Source organism: Thyridium curvatum (assembly GCF_004353045.1).
Source record: "Thyridium curvatum strain D216 chromosome Unknown NODE_2_length_892811_cov_85.036431, whole genome shotgun sequence".
In the NCBI taxonomy this organism is placed as follows: Eukaryota; Fungi; Ascomycota; class Sordariomycetes; order Thyridiales; family Thyridiaceae; genus Thyridium; species Thyridium curvatum.
In genome coordinates this window covers 495,430-517,294 of record NW_022156757.1, presented here as the reverse complement: position 1 = coordinate 517,294, position 21,865 = coordinate 495,430, and the positions used below count along the sequence as shown (strand labels likewise).

Below are 21,865 nucleotides of genomic sequence, written 5' to 3'. Positions count from 1 at the left end.
GATCCAAGTGGCAGCGTAGAGACGAATTGCGGAATTCATACTCAGTAGCGCCGGTCGGTTCTATACTGCCGTGTAGTTGACACTTCGAAAGCGATTCTAGTCTCGCTCTCATTCCCAGGCCACTGACTAGTTTCCGTCACCCCTGGACCTGGGCATCTGGAACATCCAGAAGCCTTAGACCGTGGCGACTGCGTGACCAGGAATGCCAGCTCGAGAGGGATAGGTATCAAGACCGAGACCCGGCATGGAATCTTGGCATAACACAGAGTGGTCTCGGTCTAGACGCCTGCTGACATCCACCTCCTTGACAGCAAGCCCAGTTGTCTCCTAGCTTCCCCGTTCAGGCCCTTGAGTACACTGGATCACAGAAGGAAGACGGCGCAGTAGTGAATGGCAAGGAAAACAAAGTCCTCAAACAGGTCCAGAGAAGCTCCACACATGGGAGACGCTCTACTGGACCAGCATGCGAATAGTCTTATTCATTCGAAGGGTAGATCGACCACCCCCATGTCTAGCTGTGTCCCTCATTGATTGCAGGGCTGTTTGCCCTGGGGTTGGTTGGCTGGCTTCTCTCGTCCGTCTGACGTGAAGCCAACGAGTATAGGTATATGAAAAAGCCAAGAAAGAAAAAGCACAGGGCTATATAGTCTCCCTCCCTGACCATGTCCGTTCGCCCGTGGAGCAGCAGACACAATCTATATCCGATGGTAAAGCCGCGCCTCCCATTGCCCTGTACCTGCCCACGATGAAATAGAACAAGGAAATTGACGATGATGTGACACAAGTATGACTCGAGGAAAAGGGGTGCGCGAGATGTCATGAGATTTCCTCCCTGTCCAACCCAGAAATATGGAGGAGAGATAACGCCAATATCCGTATCCCCTGTCCAACTCGAAATTGTTTTGTGTCTGCAGATTCTTCCAAGAAACTCCCTTGGGTCCATTGCTGTTTTGTTTGAAGTGGAAATGCAAATAGAAAGATATTGTTGCTTTGGGTCGAAGTGAAGTTATATGGGTATCCCAATGCATAGTTAAAATGAAAAAGAAGGGGAAAAAATATAAGGAAGCACACCCGACAGATCGGTGAAAGGAGATCCTGTCGTCAATGGCCCGCCCATATGCGTGTTGTGTCTGCCATGATCATTAATCGTATCTGCCCTGAGGAAACAAGATCCCTGCCATTCGTAAAGATCCGAAAATTGTTTTTGGTTTCGATGGGCCCCAGAGACCGGTGTTTCAATGGGACCCTTTTAAGAAGCGCTCAGCGCGGTCGACGGTTCACCATTTCGCCCGCCCTCAAAAGGGCGCTCATGCCGTCTAGATTAGGAAAGCCTTCCTTACTACCGTTCAGAGATGAGCGGGGCGGCATAATTTTGACCTCTTCCGGAGATGGGAGGTGTGGCCCAGGAGTGTGGTTGCTGGAAGGGGGCGGCGGTGAAAAATAGCCTTTCTTTCCAGTCAGTCAGGACGCAGAGAGGTTGGCATGGTTTGTGTCGACGTTGAGAATACTCACCAGTGCCAGTCGGGTTGAGACTGGAGGAACCGCTGGATGATACATCGCTCGGAGTCCCGTCCTGCCGGATGTGGGGGAAGGGATACTTGGAGTCACCTGATGGGAGGCTTGCCTGGCTATACGGGGTATGCGCCGCGTCATACGGCAGCCCAGGCTTGCCTTGGAGCAAGGTGTGGATGGGCAGCGAGCCATCGATTGGCGTCCGCGGATAGCTATGAGACCCGCCAGACGAGACACTCCCAGCAGACGAGTACTCCTTCCTAAGAGAAGGCGGGCGAGATAGGCCCCCCACCAAGCCAGGGGGCGGGCCGGGGCTGCCGTTGCTGTTCTGGTGTGACAAAGGACTCGCCCCATTGAGCTCATGAGACTGACTCAGCCCGCCGACTGGACTGCGAGAGTCGAAGATATCCGAGAAGGATGGTAGGTGCCGGTGGGTTCCAGAAGGTTCTCCCCGATGGACTTCGTCCCACGTACTCCGGCGGGAGGGTTGCCGTGGCGGTATCGCACGAGGGCTGGCGCTGAAGGTAGGGGATCGTTCTGATGGATGGGGCTGTGGCGAGGTTACGAGGTCATCAACCGAGGCTTGACGAGAATTGTGAGCCTCTGATGTCGAATAAACCGACTCGGCCATGGACCCAACCCTCTGTTGTCGTGTAGGAGGTGTGGCTTCACTCGCCGCAGAGCTAAGGGCCGCACGCAACGCTGTCCCGTTCAAGGCTGTCCCGTTCGCTTCTGAGAGCTTTACCCGTTTGGACGCATCTTTCTCTAAGGGAAATGTGAGCTGGGTATTCGGCGGAGGGGGAAGACCAGAAGGTGCGGTCATATGCAAATCTTGTGACGAACCTGCGTGCTTGGCCTTGAACTCTTGCAAGTAGACCATGTACTTTTTGTACTCGGGAGTCTTCTTGTATTCGGTCAAATCCTGATTATACTTTTCCTTTGCGACCTGGGCTTGTGTCTCAAAAGGCTCCTTTTCAGACTGAGAGAGATTCTGCCAATTCTCTCCGACAAGCTTGGCGATCTCTGTGAATGTCAGGTTTTGACCTTTGAGATCATCTCGCATTTCTAGACGGAAAAGGTTCAGTCAGCATACGAGTCCATAAACGTGATGTAGCTCTCAAACGTCTCCTCTTCCAAGTGCCATCCGAATGCCGCCAAGGTACTACCCGAGGCATGCTGTCCTCTATGACGCCCAGACAGATGGAATATTATCACAAGACTCACTGTTGGAAAACAAGACATAAGCCGATGGAGGCCGTTCTGGTGCGTTCTCGTCCGGCTAAGTCACTGTTAGCACGTATACGAGTTCAGACGCAGCGGGCGAACCCAGCCCAAGAAGCGGCGCCAAATGGGCAGAGACGCTTGCCACTTCCAGCAACGAAAACATCAGGAAGACTCACCTTGGGGTGGCGCCGGTACTTGCGCTTTGTGACGACCGCAGCGGGCGCATCACGAGCCTCGGGGACCTTGGCCAGTGCATCTGGTCTGTGCGTATCTAATCGGGGATCCTCTATGCTTGGCCGGGCAGGTGAGACCAATGCAGCATCTGGGGCGACGCCACGAAAATTGGCAATTCGCCTCTGTAATTTCTGCGGCGAGAAGGGAGACGATCAGTTTCCGTTCTTGGCGTTTTGGTTGGAGCAGAGGGCTGCCTTTCTCTGCGCCCACGGGGAAGAACTTACCCTCCTGTGTCCTAGCTTCACCCCCAATGCATCGCTAGAATTTTGCGTTAGCGACCGCTGGTCAACATTTGTCAGGTCTGAGGTGGGCAAATCCCCAGTCCATGGCTTGGGTAACACGCCCGGCCGGGTTGATACGTACAGGTCGGACTCGGTGATGTCCAAAATCGTCTCCCACGAGTCGAACCCTTGATCAATGAAGGTATCCAGGTATTGGGAGATACCCAGCTCTCCAAAGATCTCGTCCAGTTGTTGCGTCATGCAGCCGGTCATCACCTTGTGCAAAGTGGTCGACTCGCTGGGATCATGGGGTTGGCGTGCAGTCCGGTTTCTCTCCACACAAAACTGTTCAAGATGGCAAGGTTCGCGCGGCGCAGCCACTTTGTACAGACGAGAGACGGCGAGGTAGGGAAGCCGTGTCGTCCTTGCGACAGGCCCGACTCTCTCAAGGTGTTCTACCGGCTTTCCAGCGATTGGAGTCTGGCTTGCGGCTGGTGGGCTGGTGCCGTGTGGTGCTGTGGCGGCGGTAGTGCGACCTCGCAAGTCGAGTCTGCCTCTGTTCCTCTGCTCTTTCAATTGTCCTTTCCTGTGCCTCTGGGTCGGAGCCAAAGTCTTATCCAGGAAGACAGGCAGCGATTCTGGGGCTGGCCAATGCGGATTTGGCGCCGTAGCAGTGGAACGGGAGGGTGCTGTGTAGAGATGTTGTGTAAGTTGGGAGGGCGATCGATCGCTAGTCGACACTCTGGCGCGCGCGTTGCTGCGGGTTGGTAAAGGAAAGGCAAGCAGGTGGAGGAGGAGTGCGATGGTCGAGAAGAGGTCGAGGAGGGAAAGTGTCCGAATATGAAGAGTGATGTAGTAGAGAAGTGGAATGGGAAACGTTGTGGGAAAGCGAAAGGTATATGGGAAACAAGAGCAATATGACAGAATGCGAAGGGCACAGGACTAAGAAGGATATAGGTAAAGTATGACCACTTCGCAATGCATGGGCAAAAGCTATGTAAATGGGAATTGGGGGATGACAGTCCCGGGTGCAGCAGCAGCGGCGGCAGCAGCAGCAGAAACAACAGCAGACAGCAGACAGCAGACAGCAGACAGCAGACAGCAGACAAGCAGCAGCAGGTAGTGGTGGTGGTAATGGCAATGGTGGTGGTCTCGGTGGTCTACTCTTTTGCTTTCTGTGGTGCCGGTCGGCGGTGCTCGTGCCTGCTTGGGAGGGAAGCGACGGCAGCAAGATCTCGATGACATGTCGCATGGGTCTGGAACCCAGACGAGACTGCAAAAGGTGGGACAAAACGGGAAATGCGCCTGCTAACTGGGGGTGCGACCGGCGAAGGAGGTGGTGGTTGTAGCGGGTTTACGGCGGCGCTACGGGCTGTATTAGCCACGGTAGGGAAGCTGGTGCGTCGACATGTACCGTCCATGGCTGACACTACCGGGTGCTTGTAGTCGGCTGGTAGTCGCTGGAGCTACCTGAAGTAGCGCGTGCTGGATGGGTGCTTGGGTCACGGTGTGCGTGTGGAGGAGAGGGCGACTGGAGGGCGGATGGGGGAGGAAGGCCATGACATGACAGGTACCTCCGTACCAAAACAGTACTTCGAGGCGGACTTACACTTGAACAGCATTTTTTTTATTGGAGCTCTTGACCAGTGACAAGCAGCAGAATCAAGATCTGGTGGATAGAAGCGCAGGCAGGCAGAGCAACTACCACGGCCGGGCTTCACTTGAATCGAGGTCGCCGGCGTGCCAACGAGGGAGGCAACGGTTTCTTACTAATTTTCTAATAGAAGTCTGATAGGCAGCTCGCCCATTCGCAACGACTCGACTTGGAGGAGCAACAAGACAGCAGTCACCATCTGCGCCGCATCGCGCCTCGTCCGGTTCCTGGATAGAATGCGTGCGGTCTACGCTTGGTTTGATCCAGGAAACAATCCAGAATCTCTAGTTCGGGATTCCTTGCAGATGGGTTGTCGATCAGGCGCGGTTGGAGAAGAGATCAGCAATGTATAAACCCCTTCGAGCCTCGTTCCAATGTATGGTCGACAGGACGGTACGGTTCGGCAAGGTATTGAGGAAAGGCTGCAAGGGCACCGGCATCGATCAAGCAATGGTGAAGAAAGGCCGCCTTTTCCTTGTCCATTCGCCTCTGGATGACGATCAGCAGATGCACTGTGCCTGGTGGCTACGCCCAATCAAGCCAAGGCCAAGGGGGAATCGGCCGGCGAGGCTAGCGGCGAACGTCCGAGTCTTGTTTCTTGTTGCCTCCAGATCGATCGCAAGATTTGCCATGGCGATTTCTTTCGCACGAAAAGGGCCACGAGCCCGCAACGGCGACGAGGGCAAATGTCGTGATCTCCACCAAGTCACAAGCATGCATTCAACCTATCCAGAGCAGTGGATCTTGGGGCGGCGACACCTACCTCCTTACCTGGCAGCAGTACTAGTAGTATGCCTCTACTCCGTAGAAAGTGCTTCGATGTTCTACAAGTACTTGACTGCCTACCTAGCGTCGGACACCAAAGCTGTAGATTTTTATTGTACACCAGGGTGGGCGTCGGCGCTTGTCAGTTTGACTCGAACCTCACCCCCAAACAATCACTGCCATACAGCTTCTCTGTACGCGGAAGGAGAAACAGCACGCTTTGATACATGCGAGCTCGCAGGCATTCCATGTCGAGTTGGCGCACCTTGCTTCGTCTTTAATGTACCGTGCATTGGAGCTTGTTGGGGTTCCCGGAATGTGGATGAAGGGGCTGCCCCAGTCGAGATGCCAGGATGGGCCAAAGACGCCAAAGCCCTGCCTGCATCACCTAGGTGCATTCATGCCTGCCTACATATCCACTCAGTAGGCAGTCCAGGGCCAAAGAAGTTCGAATACATGCGCACCTACGCATGATAACCAAAGACACGCAGCAAAGCAACACTGTTCCACAACTAGATGGGTAGGCCAGCTTGGCCAGTCGTAGACAGACAGACAAGGTCGACATCCAAGCACTGAGCAAGCGACCAAGGCACTTTGTGGAAAATGCCGTGCCACTGGTCTTGGCACAGATCCCTTCATCACATCACGATGCTCAACCGGCACGTAGGCAAGGTAGGTAGTGGCGTGCACGACACACAGTCCCAAAGGAACGAGTGCCCTCAGTCCCGTTAGTAAGGAAGCGGTGTCAAGTGATGGGATGGGAAAGGATGTTTTAGGCGGGTTCCGTAACGGGGGCCCATCTGATTTTAGAACTTTTGGGTCTGTCAATGTCGGTGCAAAATTCAGGGACTTGGGCTGGTGATGAGGTATCCCGATGTACCGGGTACCGGCTCCAAAGCATTTCTTGGGGGAGGCCAGGAGGCCAGGAATAGAGACAACCTGCCCTCTCCCGCACATTATACATATAGACGTCGCGCGATTGACATTCAGTCATTAGACGCTCTTGAAAGGAAAAAGAAAGCCAACCATGGCCCAGCTTTCCTAGCGTTCTAGCGCCAATGTAATATCATGATCAAGAAAGGCAGGGCTCACGAAGAACGAGGTTGAATACGGGCCCAAACTACCATGTTCCTGGTCAATGGGGCGAGAAGGGGTCAGAGTGCCAGCTAGACGAAACGCCATGGACTCGGGGCACGCCATGTGTTGGAATGCCATGAGCCGGGCATCTCGGGGTCTGCATCAGAACGACGTTCGTTTGGGCCTACCTTGTGGCCATGATCCTCGGGGTGAAATGGGCTGGCTCGCTGGGAAGGTCTCCTGGCAAGAGGGCAGAGATGACGTCCACTATCAGACTGATCGTCGTTATACAGGAGCAAGGCAGCGAGTTTGGGGATGGAGGCCGTTGAATCGGCGCAGCAACCCACATCAACCGGATGCAGGACAAGTGTTCATCGCCACAGCCGGCTCCAGTGCGTGTCCTTGGCGTGGTCCGTGGAGGGCTGCGAGCAAATGCCATTCTGACGGCGGAGACGGAATTCGGAGAGGAGCAAGGGGAGAAATGCATCTGTGTTTTGATGCTGATGCTCGTTGCTTATTTGGATCTCGCTTGCGTGAGGCCAGGGGACGCATGCATATCTGCCAAATGGGGGTGTCTTCGAGGAAGAAAGACGTCGTGTCCGCCTCCTCTGACAGTGTGTGTCCGGGGCACAGGTAGGAAGGGATGGCGCCGTAGCATCGTTCGCGACCAGACCAGTGAACTCCAGTGTTCAGCTCTGAGTTGGCAGTCTGTTCTTGGACGGTGTTCTTGATTAAGCCAAGATGGACAGGGACCGGAAACAGTCGGGATGTTGCCAGTACCTGGGAGCGACTCCGGCAGGCGAGGGAGTGAGATGGGAGATGGGACAATGGTCGAAGATCTCGATCCCGTCGATGGATAGCGCTTATTAGGGGTCGACAAAAAACGTATGATAGCAGGTGGTGTCGACTAGGATCGTGGAGCCAATCAGAGCGCCCGGCAAGCCGTGGTGGGCAAAATCCAAAAAGGGCCACCACTTGAGAGAGGCGCACAAATATTTGCTGGATCCGCACAGGGTCGCCAGGGAGGGAAAGGGCGACTCATTCTCTTATTCGCCCAACCCGCTCAGTTTTACGGAGTAGTAGCTTCCAAAAGGGACAGGAAGCTCGCGAGTTCACTGACCAGAGATGCAGAGATGAGATGGCTACCTAATCCTCGAGGGAAGAGACTGGACTGGGGAGAAAAATTGAAGAGAGGAAGAGACGAGTGGGAAATCTATGCACCGAAAGTGGCAGGTACACTTGGGGTCCGATGTCCCTTCCAAGTCATAGTCGTCTGTCGCATGTACGACCCAATGCAGTTGACTCGATACTCACTTCTTTTCCTCCTTTTTCCACCATACACACAAAGTCACAAACACACTCACTCATTCACACAGTCTCCTCACCTCTCCGACTACCTTCTTGCACTCCGACTCCGAACAAGCTGCCGAGCGTTGCTAGAGCTAGAGAAGGACCCGCCAGCCACCATCGTCGAGCCATCTCTTGAATCTCTCAAGCCTGAAGTGCGGGGGGAAGGGAGGGTTCGATTGCTGTCACGAAACGGGCCAAAATAGGGTGAAATTCCGATCTGGGGCTTGCATTTCTGCGCACCCACATCGACCAATTTGCATGGGATCGGACCCTTCACAAGCCTTCCACGCTTATACCGGTATGTGTCTCTCAAGTTGCTTCTCTCCCCCACTCTTTGTCATTTTAGACAGTCCAGGGATCTTCCTGTCTACCTAGGTAGGTACCATAGTTTACTTGGCACATCCAACCTGCGACACACCCCCCCCGTGCGCGACGACAGCAGACAGGAGGAGCCGCAACCAGCGCCATGACTCCGGAACGGGGACCCAAGCTCCTGACTGATGGGATTTGCACTCGAAGCTACACCGAAGAAGCGCCCACACCTGCATGTCCCCCGCGGGGCCTCTCTGTCTCAGAAAGAGACTTCCAAATTCGACATTTTGCATGCCTGCACCCTGCAAAAGACCAGGTGCCCATCACAAATCGCGCTTCCTGTTCCAGTAGGGCGGTCTACCCTTGTGGAATTCGCAAATTCGACAGGGTTCTGCGCCGCCGCTAATTACCTAGGGCGGCAGCGACGCTAAAGGTACCGTCGACAGGACCCTAACGTACTTTACGACACGACAACAACAACAATAATAGCAGCGTTCAAAACGGTCGTCACTGTGTCGTCGTCATCCCATCTTGCATAAAAAGCGTGCGCCTCGAGACAGATGTCACCGATACAAGGCCATGCCTATCGAGTAGTCAAGTTCTCTACTGGTGCGCGTGAAACTCTCCCTTCATCTGGCATACCGCTCCTGGCGGCGTGATAATCTCGAAGTCCTGATTACCAGCTCGAGATCGAGAAATCGTGCTGCCAGGTGTGTGCCGTCAGCAAAGAGCATACCTAGGTACCTAGATAGCTTCTCAGCCGGGTCGGGTCTGGTCGTATGCCCTTCCCATTGCGTACAGTCCATGTTTAGACCTTTATCATGATGGGAATCTCTCTTGCAACCGCCGACTGCTCCTCCGTGGTACGTAACAAGGTGTTCTTCCGTGAAATGGCATGCCTTGGCAAGTGCCCTTTGGTGGTGCGAGTGGGTTTCTTATTGGATTGATCCTTGTGTGTCTTTTCTCAGCGTCCACCAAACAGCGCGTGAGGAACACGCTCCGACACCCAGATTCTCACCGAAGCCAATCAGAGAAGCCGCCCTTCCTACAAGTACTTACAAGCAGATTGGGCCTTGTTAGAGTGTCCCACACACTCGTGACCTCGGATGCTGGTCGTGTCTCCCCAGCAGCAGGGCTCAATGCTCGCGCAAGCCGGGCCGGTGGCCTTAGTTTTGGGCGGCGAGTCAAGTCTGCGGTCTACCCGAACAGCATTCGCGCTTGGCCTGTGAAAGTGGCGTGTTGAAGACACTTCGCGCGCCGATTGCATCATCAGGAGTTTCGCACCGATACTTCGACTGATACAAATTACAAAACCATGACGGGCCATCATGTCCTTCTGCCGTCGTCGACAAATGGCTAGTGGGCGGCCCCGTATCGAGGGCTCAGGCACTAGTCCTTCAAGCTTGCCCGAAGCATACTGCGATTGACACTGGGAAGGGGGTGGGCGGCTGGGCATGCTTTGAGCTTAACAACTTGCACGCGCTTCCACCTTACTGTTGAGACCAAAGTGGGCATGCCGAACAGTTAGTGGCAGCGGAAACGGCTGCCGTAACACGTGGCGCGGGCGACGCCTGGCTTCCCTTCTCTCCAGACCCGACGGATGACATCGTTACAACGGTCGTCATTGTTTCAAGGTCAAGAGGAAGCGACTGGATAAAGACGGGCTGGGCATCTCACTGGAGCTGACAAAGTCGGCAGAGGCGATAACATACATGAAGCTGCTCAGGAGAGAGAGAACAGACGGCAGAGTGTGGACAGTCCTTGCCTAGTGCCTGGCTAAGCCTGGTCTTTAACCGGCATTTACCTACTTGTACTGACAAAGCTGGCGGACCGACGAATGGGTAGAGTCTTGACCAGGGATTACTCTCCGAGATACATACCGCCTCGAGAGAAAAGCATGCATGAGCCTTATTGGACGCTGGAAGCGAGCGCGGGCGTAATCTTCGGCCAGCACCCCTGGTTCACGACGGTGAATGCTCGTCCGTGAGGTGCATACGAAAGTAACGGCCTCGCCGTAGATTCTCTTCGACACTCGGCATATACGAGGTGGTGAAGAATGAGATCGAGATCGGTTGTGCTAAATGTCGAGACTGGACGGACTATCAGATTTCAACTGCCACCATCATATTGGCAAGCCTCACACAACTAGCGGGCAGTTGGAGTGTTCGAGGCCATGCCCGATTCAGCCATTTTTTACCCCTCACCCACCAGAGGAGCGAGCGGCCTCCTCCTGTTTCTGCTCTGTCCGCCTGCACCACCACCCCCTCAGAGACCGTCCATCCTGGCATTCTACAGAGTACCTAACTACGTCCTCTACCTGCTTGCTCGACCACCGAGCACCATCTCCCTGATCCTGTGCGACGGATGGGCTTTGCGCGTGTCCCTCTTGCTCACACCATCCTGGAAGCAGCGTGAGCTTATATTGCTACCCAGCCATTGGATTTCACTACGCGAGTTGCAGAAATCATACGAGATCTGTCGTCTTGAAACTTTTGATCTGCCACGGAAGCACGGCTGCTTTTCCCCACCCCGAACCAGCCTTGCGGGCACCAGACCACGGAACAAGAAAGAGCACGGCTAGCCAGCAGCCAGCCAGTCCGATCTGCTGATACTGTCAGCAGCGAAGGGCCCTGGCCTTAGAGTGAACCTTTGCGGGCTCAGACAATCTTCGTGATAGGTCCGGCTTTTCGTCTCGGCCGCGACTCACCTCTCCGGCGCTATACCGCCTCGCTGGGTCTATTCTCTTGGGGGCGCGCACGGCTGTCAGCTGCCCCCTCCGGAGCAAACCCTGAGCCTCGCAGAGTCTGGGCTTGAATCAGAATGGCGCCACAATCCGATGAGCCCACAACGGACTCGGCCAACAACAACGCGGCATCGTCAGCATCGCAATCGCCGCCGTCCTCGACGTCAGTCGGCTCCGAACTTGCGCAGGTTGGTCGCCACTTTCCATGATTTCCCCCTCTCTTCCGATGCAAGCGACGTCGAACGTGCGGCTTTGGATCGCTGCTTCTGGGACGGCACTTCACCTCTCTCTCCTCGGGCGGTGGCGGCTGCTTCTGCATCCCACAGCAGAGGGTACCTATCTCCGCCCTGGGTTGCGATACTGGGGACATGCAAGAACCTCTTAGACCCCCAATGTATTGCCTTGTCCTATCCAATAGCACATTCACACATCAAGCGATAAAACGTTTGGCAAGGATTCGCTCTCCTCTTCTTGATTGTGCGGTTGGCTAACTCATTGGCTTTTCGTTGCCGTTTTCCGGTCTAGGCCCTGAAAGACCTCGCTAGGTATGACCTGACTATTTGGATTTCCCCTGCTCAACAAGCCCATGGCTTTTTCGGCATGCGATTTCGCAAATCCCAATGGGTTCCGCCCAGCGGCGTTAGCCCCACCCGAGACCCTGAAGATCTCCCCCCAAAACACACCTGCACGCCCTGCACCCCTCCAAGTGGTACCGCCCTGTCTGCCCTGTCCACCCCCTCATGGCTGGCCCGAGAACGGCCATTCGTCTGTTGATGCATGCACCCGTCTTGCACTCCCCGCACGTCGCTCGTTTGTCCAGAATCCGATTCATTTCGCCTTGCATATGCGACCAGATAAGCTCCGGGAACATGAGATTTCCATCGGAGCATTTGTCGCGCGACGAGACACGGACCATCCTGGTTTGTTTCTGCTCGTTTACTCTGGTCGCCCAAGTATTACCCTTGATCCTAGAACCCCCCACTGGCACCACCCTGTGAGCCCTGCGAGCAAGGTTCCCCTCCCCCTTCCCTTCCCCTCAAATCTCCTCTCTGCCTTTCAGGCAGGATTGCTTTGCCCAAAACGCTAGTCAGTTCGTCTAGCGAACGGCCATTCGAATGCATAGTCTTGCATGAATGTTACCTATGTGTGTTGTTGCGAGCCGGAAGCTGCAGCATGAGTCTCTGTCCTGAGGCGGTATTGGACGAATCAGACCGACCTGCTCGCGCACAAACACACACACGTACACGCACACACCCATAGATGCACGCCCCGAGCCTGACTTGCCCCGATACGGGAGGTGACGGGGCTCCGGTTCATCCAGGAAAGCAACAGAGCTGTTGCACGAAACGGCTGTCCCATGTCCTTTTTTCAATCTCCCCTCCTGCATTAGAGCGAGCTAGGCAAATAGTGGCAGAGCGACCAACGGCCTCTAGACTGAAACGGGTGACTCTATCACGCCTGCGCCGTTGACCGGTCCATTCCCAAACCTGCGTCCTTGTGGCCGTTTTATCGCCTGATAATATCGCCACGAAGCTGACTACCGTTGAACGAGCAGGGGCGAGCAGACCGCAGACGCCCTCGAGGCGGACCTGGCAAAGCTCGAGAGCAAGCTCGACAGCATGCTGGAGGCTTTGGGCGTCGATGCCTTGGCTCTCGACGAGGATGATGGGGGCGAACCCAAGTCGGACCAGGCTGATAGCTCCCAGACGGAGAGGAAGAGCTGAGTGACCTTGTGGTTGTGGTAGTCCAATAGCGAAGTAATCAGATCCTTCGCGCGACGGAGGTGTCAACGCCGCTCGTTTGGCAGTGTATCTCGACTGCTGAGGTGACGTCTGAGGTTGTATACCGGCCAGAGTTGCTCGGTCGGCAATTACGATGCTGATGCTCATGCTCAAGCCATGAACAGGGCGTTTTCTGTGATGCTTAGGGAGCAAGAAGAATGTTCATAGAGAATGCATTATAGAACTCGTCCGCTTTATATATGCGGATGCGACCAGACCCTCCCAAAGCGATGGAAGACTTTGATATCCCACAACACGACAAGAAACACTCATTCGGAAGAGAGAAAAAGAAATGAACAGACACCCAGCACTCGTAAACTCGTAGCATCTGGACATACATCACGCTCTGCAGAGAACCCTCCCCAAGCCAGGCCCTGTCCTGTGTTCTTGCCCCCTCTTCCCTTTTGTAACAGGCTGGTTGCTCCTCACTCACCTCACTCGCCGCCCACGGCGATCTCGGCCGTCCAGTCCTTGCGGATGGACAGCTCGGTGAGCTCGGGCGTCTTTTCGATGACGAGGCCCTTCTCGTTGGCCAGGTGCAGCAGCGAGATGAAGCAGTAGCTCGTCGACAGGTCGTCCATGGCCGGCCGCGAGTAGACGGTCTGCAGGTTGTTCATGACCTCGGTGAAGCGCAGCGTCGGGTTGTCCTTGGACGCCGACTCGGACGCCTCGGGCGGCGTGGGCAGTCTTGACCGCTGCGAGTCCTGTGTGTCTCAGATATATCAGTTGCTATCCCCGCCTTCAGGGAACGGAGGGAAAGAAAGAAAGAAAGAACGAAACAGAGAAAAGAGAACCCACGCTCTCGAGCTGCTCAAAGCCCATACCCTTCCACATCTCCTCCTTGAGCCGGCGCACGTCGACCTTCTTGGCCACGCGCGCGTACTGCACGTACTCGGGCCGCACGCGCCGGCTCTGGGTGACGAGCATGGTCCCGAACGCGAGGTCGGCCGGGTTGGTCACGGTGAGGCCGCCAAAGGCGCCCATGGTCGTCGCGCCGCCGCCGAGGTCCGGGAGCAGGCCGCCTCCCATGCCGAGGCCGAGGCCGTCCGGCCCGCCCATGGCGCCGGGGGAGAAGTGCTCCCGCGCGTCGGCAAACTCGTCCATGTCGTCGTCGTCGTCCATGCCGCCGCCCGCCGCGAAGGGCAGGCCGTCGTCGGCGAAGAAGTTGGCGTCGTAGTCGCCGCCGCCGCCCGGCATGGCCGTGTCGTCGCCGCCCGCGCCCGCGCCCGCGCCGCTGCCGCCCTCGGTGGACTGGACCAGCGGGGCCTTCTGCGAGGCCCAGAAGGCCTCGTCCATCTCGCCGGCCGGCACGTCGGCCTGGCCGCCGTCGGCGCCGCCGTTGAAGCCGCGGATGCCCCCGCCACCGCCTCCCAGGCGGCGGCGGTTGAGGCGGGCCTTGGGCTTGAGGAAGAGGGACAGCAGCTGCTTCGAGTTGAAGTGCTTGTCGTCGGGCAGCAGGTTGCGCGACTTGGCCTTCCAGTCCTTCTTGGGCAGCGAGATGGCCGAGTTGCTCGAGGCCTGCGTGTAGAGGGCCTCGGCGAGCGCCGGGTCGAGCGGCGAGGCAAAGTCGATCTCGAAGGGCTCCTTCTCCTTGCGCGTCCGCGTGCCCGCCACAGCCCCCTTGGCGTTGACGTCCTTGATCTTGCGGATGCGCCAGTGCTCGGCGCTGGTCCAGTTCTTCTGCAGCGCCTGGTCGAAATAGCTGAGGATATCCTCGTGCATCTTGTCGGCCTTTTGGGCGTGCGTCATCGACACCATGAATTCGGTGCCGTTGTTGACGTTGTCGAGCATGTCGACGTCGTCGACGCCGCCCTCGCCGGCGTCAAAGACGCGCATCTGCGGCTCCAATGCGGCCTCGCGAGCCCACGCCTCGCCGCCCTCGCCAAAATTGACGTCGCCGGGGCCCAGATCAAAGGCGCCGAGACCGTCCGTGTCGTCGAAGCCGAGCGGGTTGTCCTCGTCGATGTACATGCCCGACTTGTCGCTGGGGCCGCCCTCCTTGTCCTTGTCATCCTGGCGCCAGTCCTCGGGAGCGCGCAGGAAGGGGATGTCCATGGACCCGGACGGGTCGCCGAGGTCAAAGGTCTTGAGTGACGGGCAGACGTCGAGCTCCTCTAGGCGGGAGAGGTCGGGGAAGAAGCGAGCGCCTAATGAGACGATGTCGATCGGCACGTCCTCTTCCTCTGGCTCCTCTGGCTTCTCTTCGAGTACTGTGGACTCGTCCTTCTCTTCCTCGTCCTCGGCATCCTCGTCCAACTCGGCGATTTCACTTTTCCTCGGCTTAGCCACATCTGCCGAGTCGTCGCTGCTGTCAAAGACGATGCGCCCCTGGTTGTCAATCATGAGGTGGTTCAGAAGCAGGCCTTTTGCGCCGCCCTCGTCAAAGTCGGCCGAAGCCTTCTTGAAGAGCGGGTCGACGGCAAACTCGAGCTCAAACTTCTTCAGCTGTAATGAGGCAAAGGATGGCGCCAGAGTGGCTTCTGATGATCGTTGCTACAGGACATTGTCAGTATTGTGTCTATTGTGTCGTGGGAGAGGGTGGACATCTACTATCAACTTGCCTTCTTCTTGGGCTTCTTCTTGACATTGCCATCCTCGTCCAGCTCTTCCTCGCTGTCCTCGCCCTCCTCGCCCTCTTGCCCTTTCTTTTTGCTGTCCCGGCTGTCGGCCAAGCCGCTCAGCAGCTTACCAGTCTCGGTGGCCACACTGTCGACTCTGCTGGTGTAAATCTTGACGCAGCCGTCGAGGGTGCAGCTGGCCTTTTGGAAGTTGACGCCGTCGCCCTCCTTGAGCAGTGACATGTCGTGGAAGTAGTCGATGAGCGCAAAGTTCCACGAGTTGGTCGCATTGATCTTGTTGTCGGTGGCCATCTTCATCCACTCCTCAAAGTTGGCGAGGATGGGGACGCGCTTCATCGGCGTGACAGCGCTGCCACCGACGACGAGGTCGTCCTCTTCCGCGGCGACTCTGGCGAGGTCGCGGGCGCTCGGCCTGCCGGAGCGAGGCGTCCGCGGGTTGGAGCCGGGCGACGCATTCTCGACGTCTTCGAAGCGGGAGCTGACTTTGCGTGCGGTGGGCGTCGCGGCCGCCTTTAGCTGGTTGATCTGGGCCTCGTGCAGCGCCTGCCGCGAGTGCAGACGCTGTGCTTTCTCCTGCGCATCGTCGTTGAGCGGGATCCTGCGCGCAATTGTGTCGTCTTGTCAGTGATACATCTCGTTGCTAGGTGCAGATTTCCGTCCCCTCGCCTCGTCGCGGCGATAACAAACTTACTTGATGGGCGATTTGAAGGGCGACTGCGTGCCAGAGGGCACCCTGCTATTACTCCTGCTGCTGCTGACACGCTGGATCTGAGCGACGCGAGGCATTTTGGCCGTGTTTTCTCTGTCGTCCTGGTCGATATGGGTGGTTGCGCTTCGTCGCGATCTTTATCGTGGGGGATTATCTTTGAGTGGATCGCGATGTTTTGCGTGTTGCGACCCAAAGGGGTAGGAGAGTAAACAAATGCACGTGACTTCAGCACTTGTTAGTCTCGAGGCGCTGCAGAGGTTTGTTAGGGAAGCTTGAAGGTGTGGGGCCCGTGCGCTGAAGCTGGTGTGGTGGCGGCATCGTGCGCTGGCAAATTGGCGTGTGTGTACCTGAGAGCATCAAGTAGGTACATGCATCCATGTTGCAGGATGGAATGTCTCCAGCTCTCCCTGACTAAAGCAGAGAGGTGAACAAAGTGCTTTCTCAGTCATTGATGGTACTATTTGCAGAGCATACCTAAGCCTTGATACAGTTCTCTCTATGAAAATGCCATGCTTTGTGTCATGTTGTATTTGCATCTCGCCAACTGGTCTTGGAAGAATGTACCTGTACCGGGTCGAAGCACTCTGGCGCTAAACCTGATCCGTGCCAACTCTACGCAACTTCGCAACTGCCAAGACAGCTCTGGTGGGGGAGATTTGCCATATCGTCGCAGAATGGGAGGCCTGCCGTGCAATCATGATCTGGGCAGCTTGGATATCCTCTTTCAAGGACCCGGGACACATTGTTACTTGTAGTTCTAGTCACCGCCTAGTGCCCTCTTGAGCATATTTATCGCATTCTTTTCCGACAGGTCCGGTTGACACTCTCCGAGACCTGGCCCCGGGTTGCGTGATCCATAGCTCAAGCCGCCGTCGACCCAAAGCTCTGATACAATCAATCAATCAATCACATCACCTAGACACATCAAGACCATGGAGCACCGGTAAGAGCTGCAGCCTCACCATGCCGGCCCCCAAGTCGTCAAGGAGGGCGAGATACAGCTCTCGCCCTTTCCTTATATCCACATGTATCATCACCCTGCTGGCAGCATACTCCATCTTTCTGAGGCCACATCTGTCAGCCGCCGTTGACACTGCGCCTCCGCTTCTGCGGCCGAGGTCGACCAACGAGGAGTGTCGCCTCGTACATCAAGCACAGGACAAGTGCGCCTTTGTCAGAGAGAACTGTGGAGATGAAGAGGCAGGGCTGCTGTCTTACCTCACCTTCTACTACTGCACCCTTGGCAAGGCGCGGCCTGTCGCTTTCGTTTTCCTCGTCTCCTGGCTCGGCCTGCTCTTCACCACCATTGGCATAGCTGCCAGCGACTTCTTCAGCGTCAACCTGAGCACCATTGCCAGCATTCTCGGCCTGAGTGAGAGCTTGGCCGGTGTCACTTTTCTGGCCTTTGGCAATGGCTCTCCCGATGTGTTCAGCACGTTCGCTGCCATGGGCTCTAACAGCGGCAGCATGGCCGTGGGCGAGCTCATCGGTGCTGCCGGCTTCATCACGTCGGTTGTCGCTGGCTCTATGGCCTTGGTGCGCGAGTTCAAGGTCAGTAAGAAGACGTTTGTTCGCGACATCTGCTTCTTCATCGTCTCGGTCAGCTTCGCCATGGTCTTTCTTGCCGACGGCGAGCTGCACCTGTGGGAGTGCTGCGTCATGATCGGCTTCTACGTCTTCTATGTTGTGGTGGTCGTCGGCTGGCACTGGCTTGCGACAAGACGGCGAAGGCGCCGCGAGAAGGAAGCTGCCTCTCGGAGCCATTTCTACAATGTAGATGGCGAAGGTGCCGATGCTCTGGAGCCGTATCAGGACGAGCCCGACGAGGACGACACCACGCCAATGGGTCGCAGGCAGAGTGCCGCTGCTGAGGATATTAGTGCCTTGGAGCGGGGGCCGAGGATCGAGATCAACGATGGCGACGGAGCTCAGGACGAAGAGGAAGAAGACGAACGTGAACGACATGTCGCGGCTGAGATGACGAGTAGCATGCGCGTCAACCGGCCGCGTGGTCGGCGAAGCAATACCACGATCACGCCTATTAGGCCAAGCCTCGTCGGAGTGCTCGAATTCCGGTCGATCTTGTCTTCGCTCCAAAAGTCAGGCAATGTGCATCTCGGTCCTGTTCATAGCCGGAGCCACTCGGAATATCGAGTCGACCCTGCGGCTCCCCTGGATCGGTCCGCGCTCTCGCTTGGCTCGGTCGCTGAAGGCGAGCTATATCCGCCAACCGACACCCATACAGGCCGCGATCGGGCACTGTCTTCGGGCGATATGCCTTTGAACCTTCCTCACGATGGTCGCGCACCTCCGACTCTTGCCACCTACAACCTCGGGATAGGTGATAGCACAGCATCTGGCCTTAGCCCGGCCGCACTGTCGCCCAGAGATACGTCCCAGATCGCAGGTCATGACCACCAGCAAGGATCTCATTTACTTCCGGGTGCTCCTTTCCAGCATCCCAAGGACATTGCGCCATCCCCTTCACCCCTTTCGCTTCAGATCCCTAGTCCTGCTACACAGTCACCGCACTCATCACCATCCTTATCGCCATTCCCTGGTTTGTCAGAGTCTCCGTTGCCTATAACACCATCTGTCCACCCCCATGGACGCACCCAGAGCTTCATGCTGCCCACTCCCGACGTGGGGAATCAAGCGCCATTCTTTGGGGATGCCGCTGTGCACAAGCCCGTGCGATGGTGGCCGTACAATATTCTGCCTCCACCGCATGTGCTCATGAGTACCATCTTCCCGACGCTGCAAGGCTGGAAGGAGAAAAGTATCTGGGACAAATTTATCAGTATTGTCTCGGTACCCAGTATCTTCCTGCTCGTTACAACTCTTCCTGTAGTCGAGGCAGAAGCCGACGATGACGATGAATCTAGCGAGGACGCCATCGTTGACCCTCCAGAGCGAGGGGAACCTGGCGCCATGGCCCCTCCGATCTCTATCGAGGAAGACGCTTCTTTGCAGCCGGAGACGGAGTGGCAGCGCTATCGGCGGAGCACACGTTCCGCATCAACCGCTGCCAGCTTGCGATCTTCGTCGCCGCATGCAGCCACGGACGGCGTGCGTGTCAGTCTGGCCGGTGGTAGCAGCGAAAGACAACCACTACTCGTTGAGCAACCGTCTAAGCCAACCCCTACAGCCCCATCTGATATTGGAACAGGCGAAGCCGAGCCTGGATGGAACAGATGGCTCGTCGTGTTACAAGTTTTCACGGGCCCGCTCTTCACTGTTTTCATCGTATGGGCCAACATGATGGAAAACCTTGAGCACCCCAAGATGACACTCTTTAAATTGGTCCTGTGCTCTCTTGTAGGTTCACTGGTGGTCTTGGCATTCTTGCTTGCCGCTACAAGTCCCGATCGGAAGCCAAAGTACCATTTTCTGCTTTGCTTCTTGGGCTTCATTATCAGCATTGCATGGATCTCTACCGTGGCAGGAGAGGTGGTTGGTGTCCTCAAGGCATTTGGCGTCATTCTGGGCATCTCAGAAGCCATCCTCGGCTTGACCATCTTTGCCGTGGGTAACTCTGTGGGAGACTTGGTCGCCGACATAACGGTGGCGCGGTTGGGTTACCCAGTTATGGCATTGTAAGTAATGAGGACACGACTTTCTCTACACGGTGCAGTATTCGCTAACTGGGCTCTCCAGATCTGCCTGCTTCGGCGGTCCTTTGTTAAACATCCTTCTGGGTGTCGGTCTCGGCGGCGCGTGGATGACGCTGCAGTCTGCTAACCACAAGCACGAGAAGCATCCCAAGAAGCCTCTGCATTACAAGCCGTACCATATCCAGGTCGGCGGCACGCTGATGATCTCTGCCGTCACGGTGCTCGTCACGCTCGTTTTTCTGTTGGTGATCGTGCCGACCAACAAGTGGATCATGACACGCAAGATCGGTCTGAGCTTGATCGTCATATGGACAGTCAGCACCATCATCAACGTTGTAGTGGAGATGACTGGTCTTTGGGCAGCCGTGGACTAAGCGGGCTCCCTCCGGACTCAAATGCCGTTGTACATGAGATAGAGCTGTATCCTTTTTCCCTAGTGTACATACCCCAGAGCGCATTTACGAACGGCTGTCATGTTCCCAACGAATACGTATGTTCCATTTTTAACCATTTCTTTTTCCGTCGAGATGATCGTTCCCGGCTGGACGGATCCGGCACAGCTTGGTGATATGTCTCTTCCCAACTTGGCCCTTCCCTAGCGTCGGCGGTGCGCACTATCCGGGCTTCGCCGTGGAGTGATTCCCGAAGTGGCACATGGAGGAAATTGGGCGCCCCACGGGTTCAGCTCCCACTGCGAGGCGTTTCCACGGCACGTACTGGACTTGCGTTGAGACATCCGACTTCCCCCCCTCCTGGCCCAGCTGAAATGTACCCTAAGCCTGCAGGGACGCCCCCTACCAACGCGTGGGTGAGTTGTGACAGTTGTCATGTCTTGCAGGACGCGGGCTTGTCCTTGAAGCCACCGGCGGACGCGAGACGTGCGAAGTGAGCACTTCGCCATACCTATCTCGGGGCAGCTTCGTCATGTCTGGCCCCTCCAGCTACGGTTGCCCACCCCACCCCCATCTTGCTCTCTCCCTCTTTCTGGTGATAATAGCTCACATTGGGAATGGAGCTTGACTGGCGAGGACTGCCTTGTGGGACGGAGGGGCATTTGTGGCCAGATGGTGTCGGCGAGAGGCCGAGGGAAGGGGGGGAAGGACGTATAAGAAGTCGTCAAGCCCCGGAGGGCGAGGGGGATAGAGCTCATTTCATCATAAGCTGCAGTCTATACAAAGCTCTACCAGTCCTCTTACCTACCTTCTCTCTCACTCTCATCCGAGAAACAATCCTCACCACATCTCCAACCACTACCCTTCTCTTCTCATCACCAACAAACACACACACACACACACACACCTCCACAACCATGGACTTCGGCAAGCTTGGCAAGATGGCCCAGGACGCGGCCTCCAACTTTGGCGGCAGCAACAACAACAACAGCGGCGAGGCGCAGCAGAACATCCAGGGCGGCGATAACAACAACGGCGGGGGTAACAACAACAACAATGCCGAGCAGCAGTGGGCCGGCGTCGGCCAGATGGCCAAGAAGGCGGCCGAGGACTTCAAGGACCGGCAGGCCAAGGGCGAGTCGGTCGACTACCAGGAGCTCGGCAACGTGGCCAAGCAGGCGGCGAGCGCGTACAGCGACACCGACGCCGGCAACCGCGACGTGCAGAGCATCGGGCGCATGGTGGCCAGGGGCTTCAGCGGCGGCGACCAGCAGCAGCAGCAGCAGCAGCAGCAGTAGAGAAGGAGAAAGAGTGTGTGTGCTGGCTATGAGTGTATGAGTGGCCTGTGTGGGAAAGGGACGGAAGTATGAAGTGGAATTTGAGCGATATCAAAGCCGATTGATGTAATTTTGGGAATTCAATACACCTGTTCAAAAAGACATCTGCTGTCTCATGTCACATTGGCACCCGCCCGGAAATGATGATGAATTGGAAGCTTGTGATGGGACCAAGACCGACCGCCTTCATACGCAATGTACGCGCGGGCACTAACACACAAAAGGACCCCTACCCAGCTGCTAACTAATCACTGAGCAAAGAATTTCATGTTTGAGCTCTGCAGTGCAACATAAACCGACCGGCCAGTCGCTGACAGAGGGTTGGGGGGGGGGGGGGGGGGGTTAAAAAAAAAAAAAAAAA

The 21,865-nt window shown here is 56.4% G+C and overlaps 4 protein-coding genes across 4 annotated transcripts; 2 read left to right on the top strand and 2 right to left on the bottom strand.

Annotated features, from left to right (window-relative positions):
• Window positions 1-1,339: 1,339 nt before the first annotated feature.
• E0L32_000565 (uncharacterized protein) lies at window positions 1,340-4,813 on the bottom strand (the record flags this gene model as incomplete). The annotated part of the gene is made up of 5 exons (XM_031140202.1): window positions 1,340-2,577; window positions 2,737-2,791; window positions 2,913-2,997; window positions 3,334-3,880; window positions 4,801-4,813. The coding sequence occupies 5 exons, from the start codon at window positions 4,811-4,813 to the stop codon at window positions 1,340-1,342; spliced, it is 1,938 nt and encodes a 645-aa protein (XP_030995882.1).
• Window positions 4,814-12,405: 7,592 nt separating this feature from the next.
• Window positions 12,406-16,238, bottom strand: E0L32_000564 (uncharacterized protein; the record flags this gene model as incomplete). Its single annotated transcript, XM_031140191.1, has 5 exons — window positions 12,406-13,006; window positions 13,312-13,577; window positions 13,672-15,353; window positions 15,431-16,050; window positions 16,144-16,238. 5 exons carry the CDS (start codon window positions 16,236-16,238, stop codon window positions 12,406-12,408), a joined length of 3,264 nt encoding a protein of 1,087 aa, XP_030995881.1.
• Window positions 16,239-17,124: 886 nt separating this feature from the next.
• E0L32_000563 (uncharacterized protein) lies at window positions 17,125-20,149 on the top strand (the record flags this gene model as incomplete). Its single annotated transcript, XM_031140180.1, has 2 exons — window positions 17,125-19,757; window positions 19,819-20,149. 2 exons carry the CDS (start codon window positions 17,125-17,127, stop codon window positions 20,147-20,149), a joined length of 2,964 nt encoding a protein of 987 aa, XP_030995880.1.
• Window positions 20,150-21,084: 935 nt separating this feature from the next.
• Window positions 21,085-21,465, top strand: E0L32_000562 (uncharacterized protein; the record flags this gene model as incomplete). The annotated part of the gene is made up of 1 exon (XM_031140169.1): window positions 21,085-21,465. One exon carries the CDS (start codon window positions 21,085-21,087, stop codon window positions 21,463-21,465), a length of 381 nt encoding a protein of 126 aa, XP_030995879.1.
• Window positions 21,466-21,865: the final 400 nt, after the last annotated feature.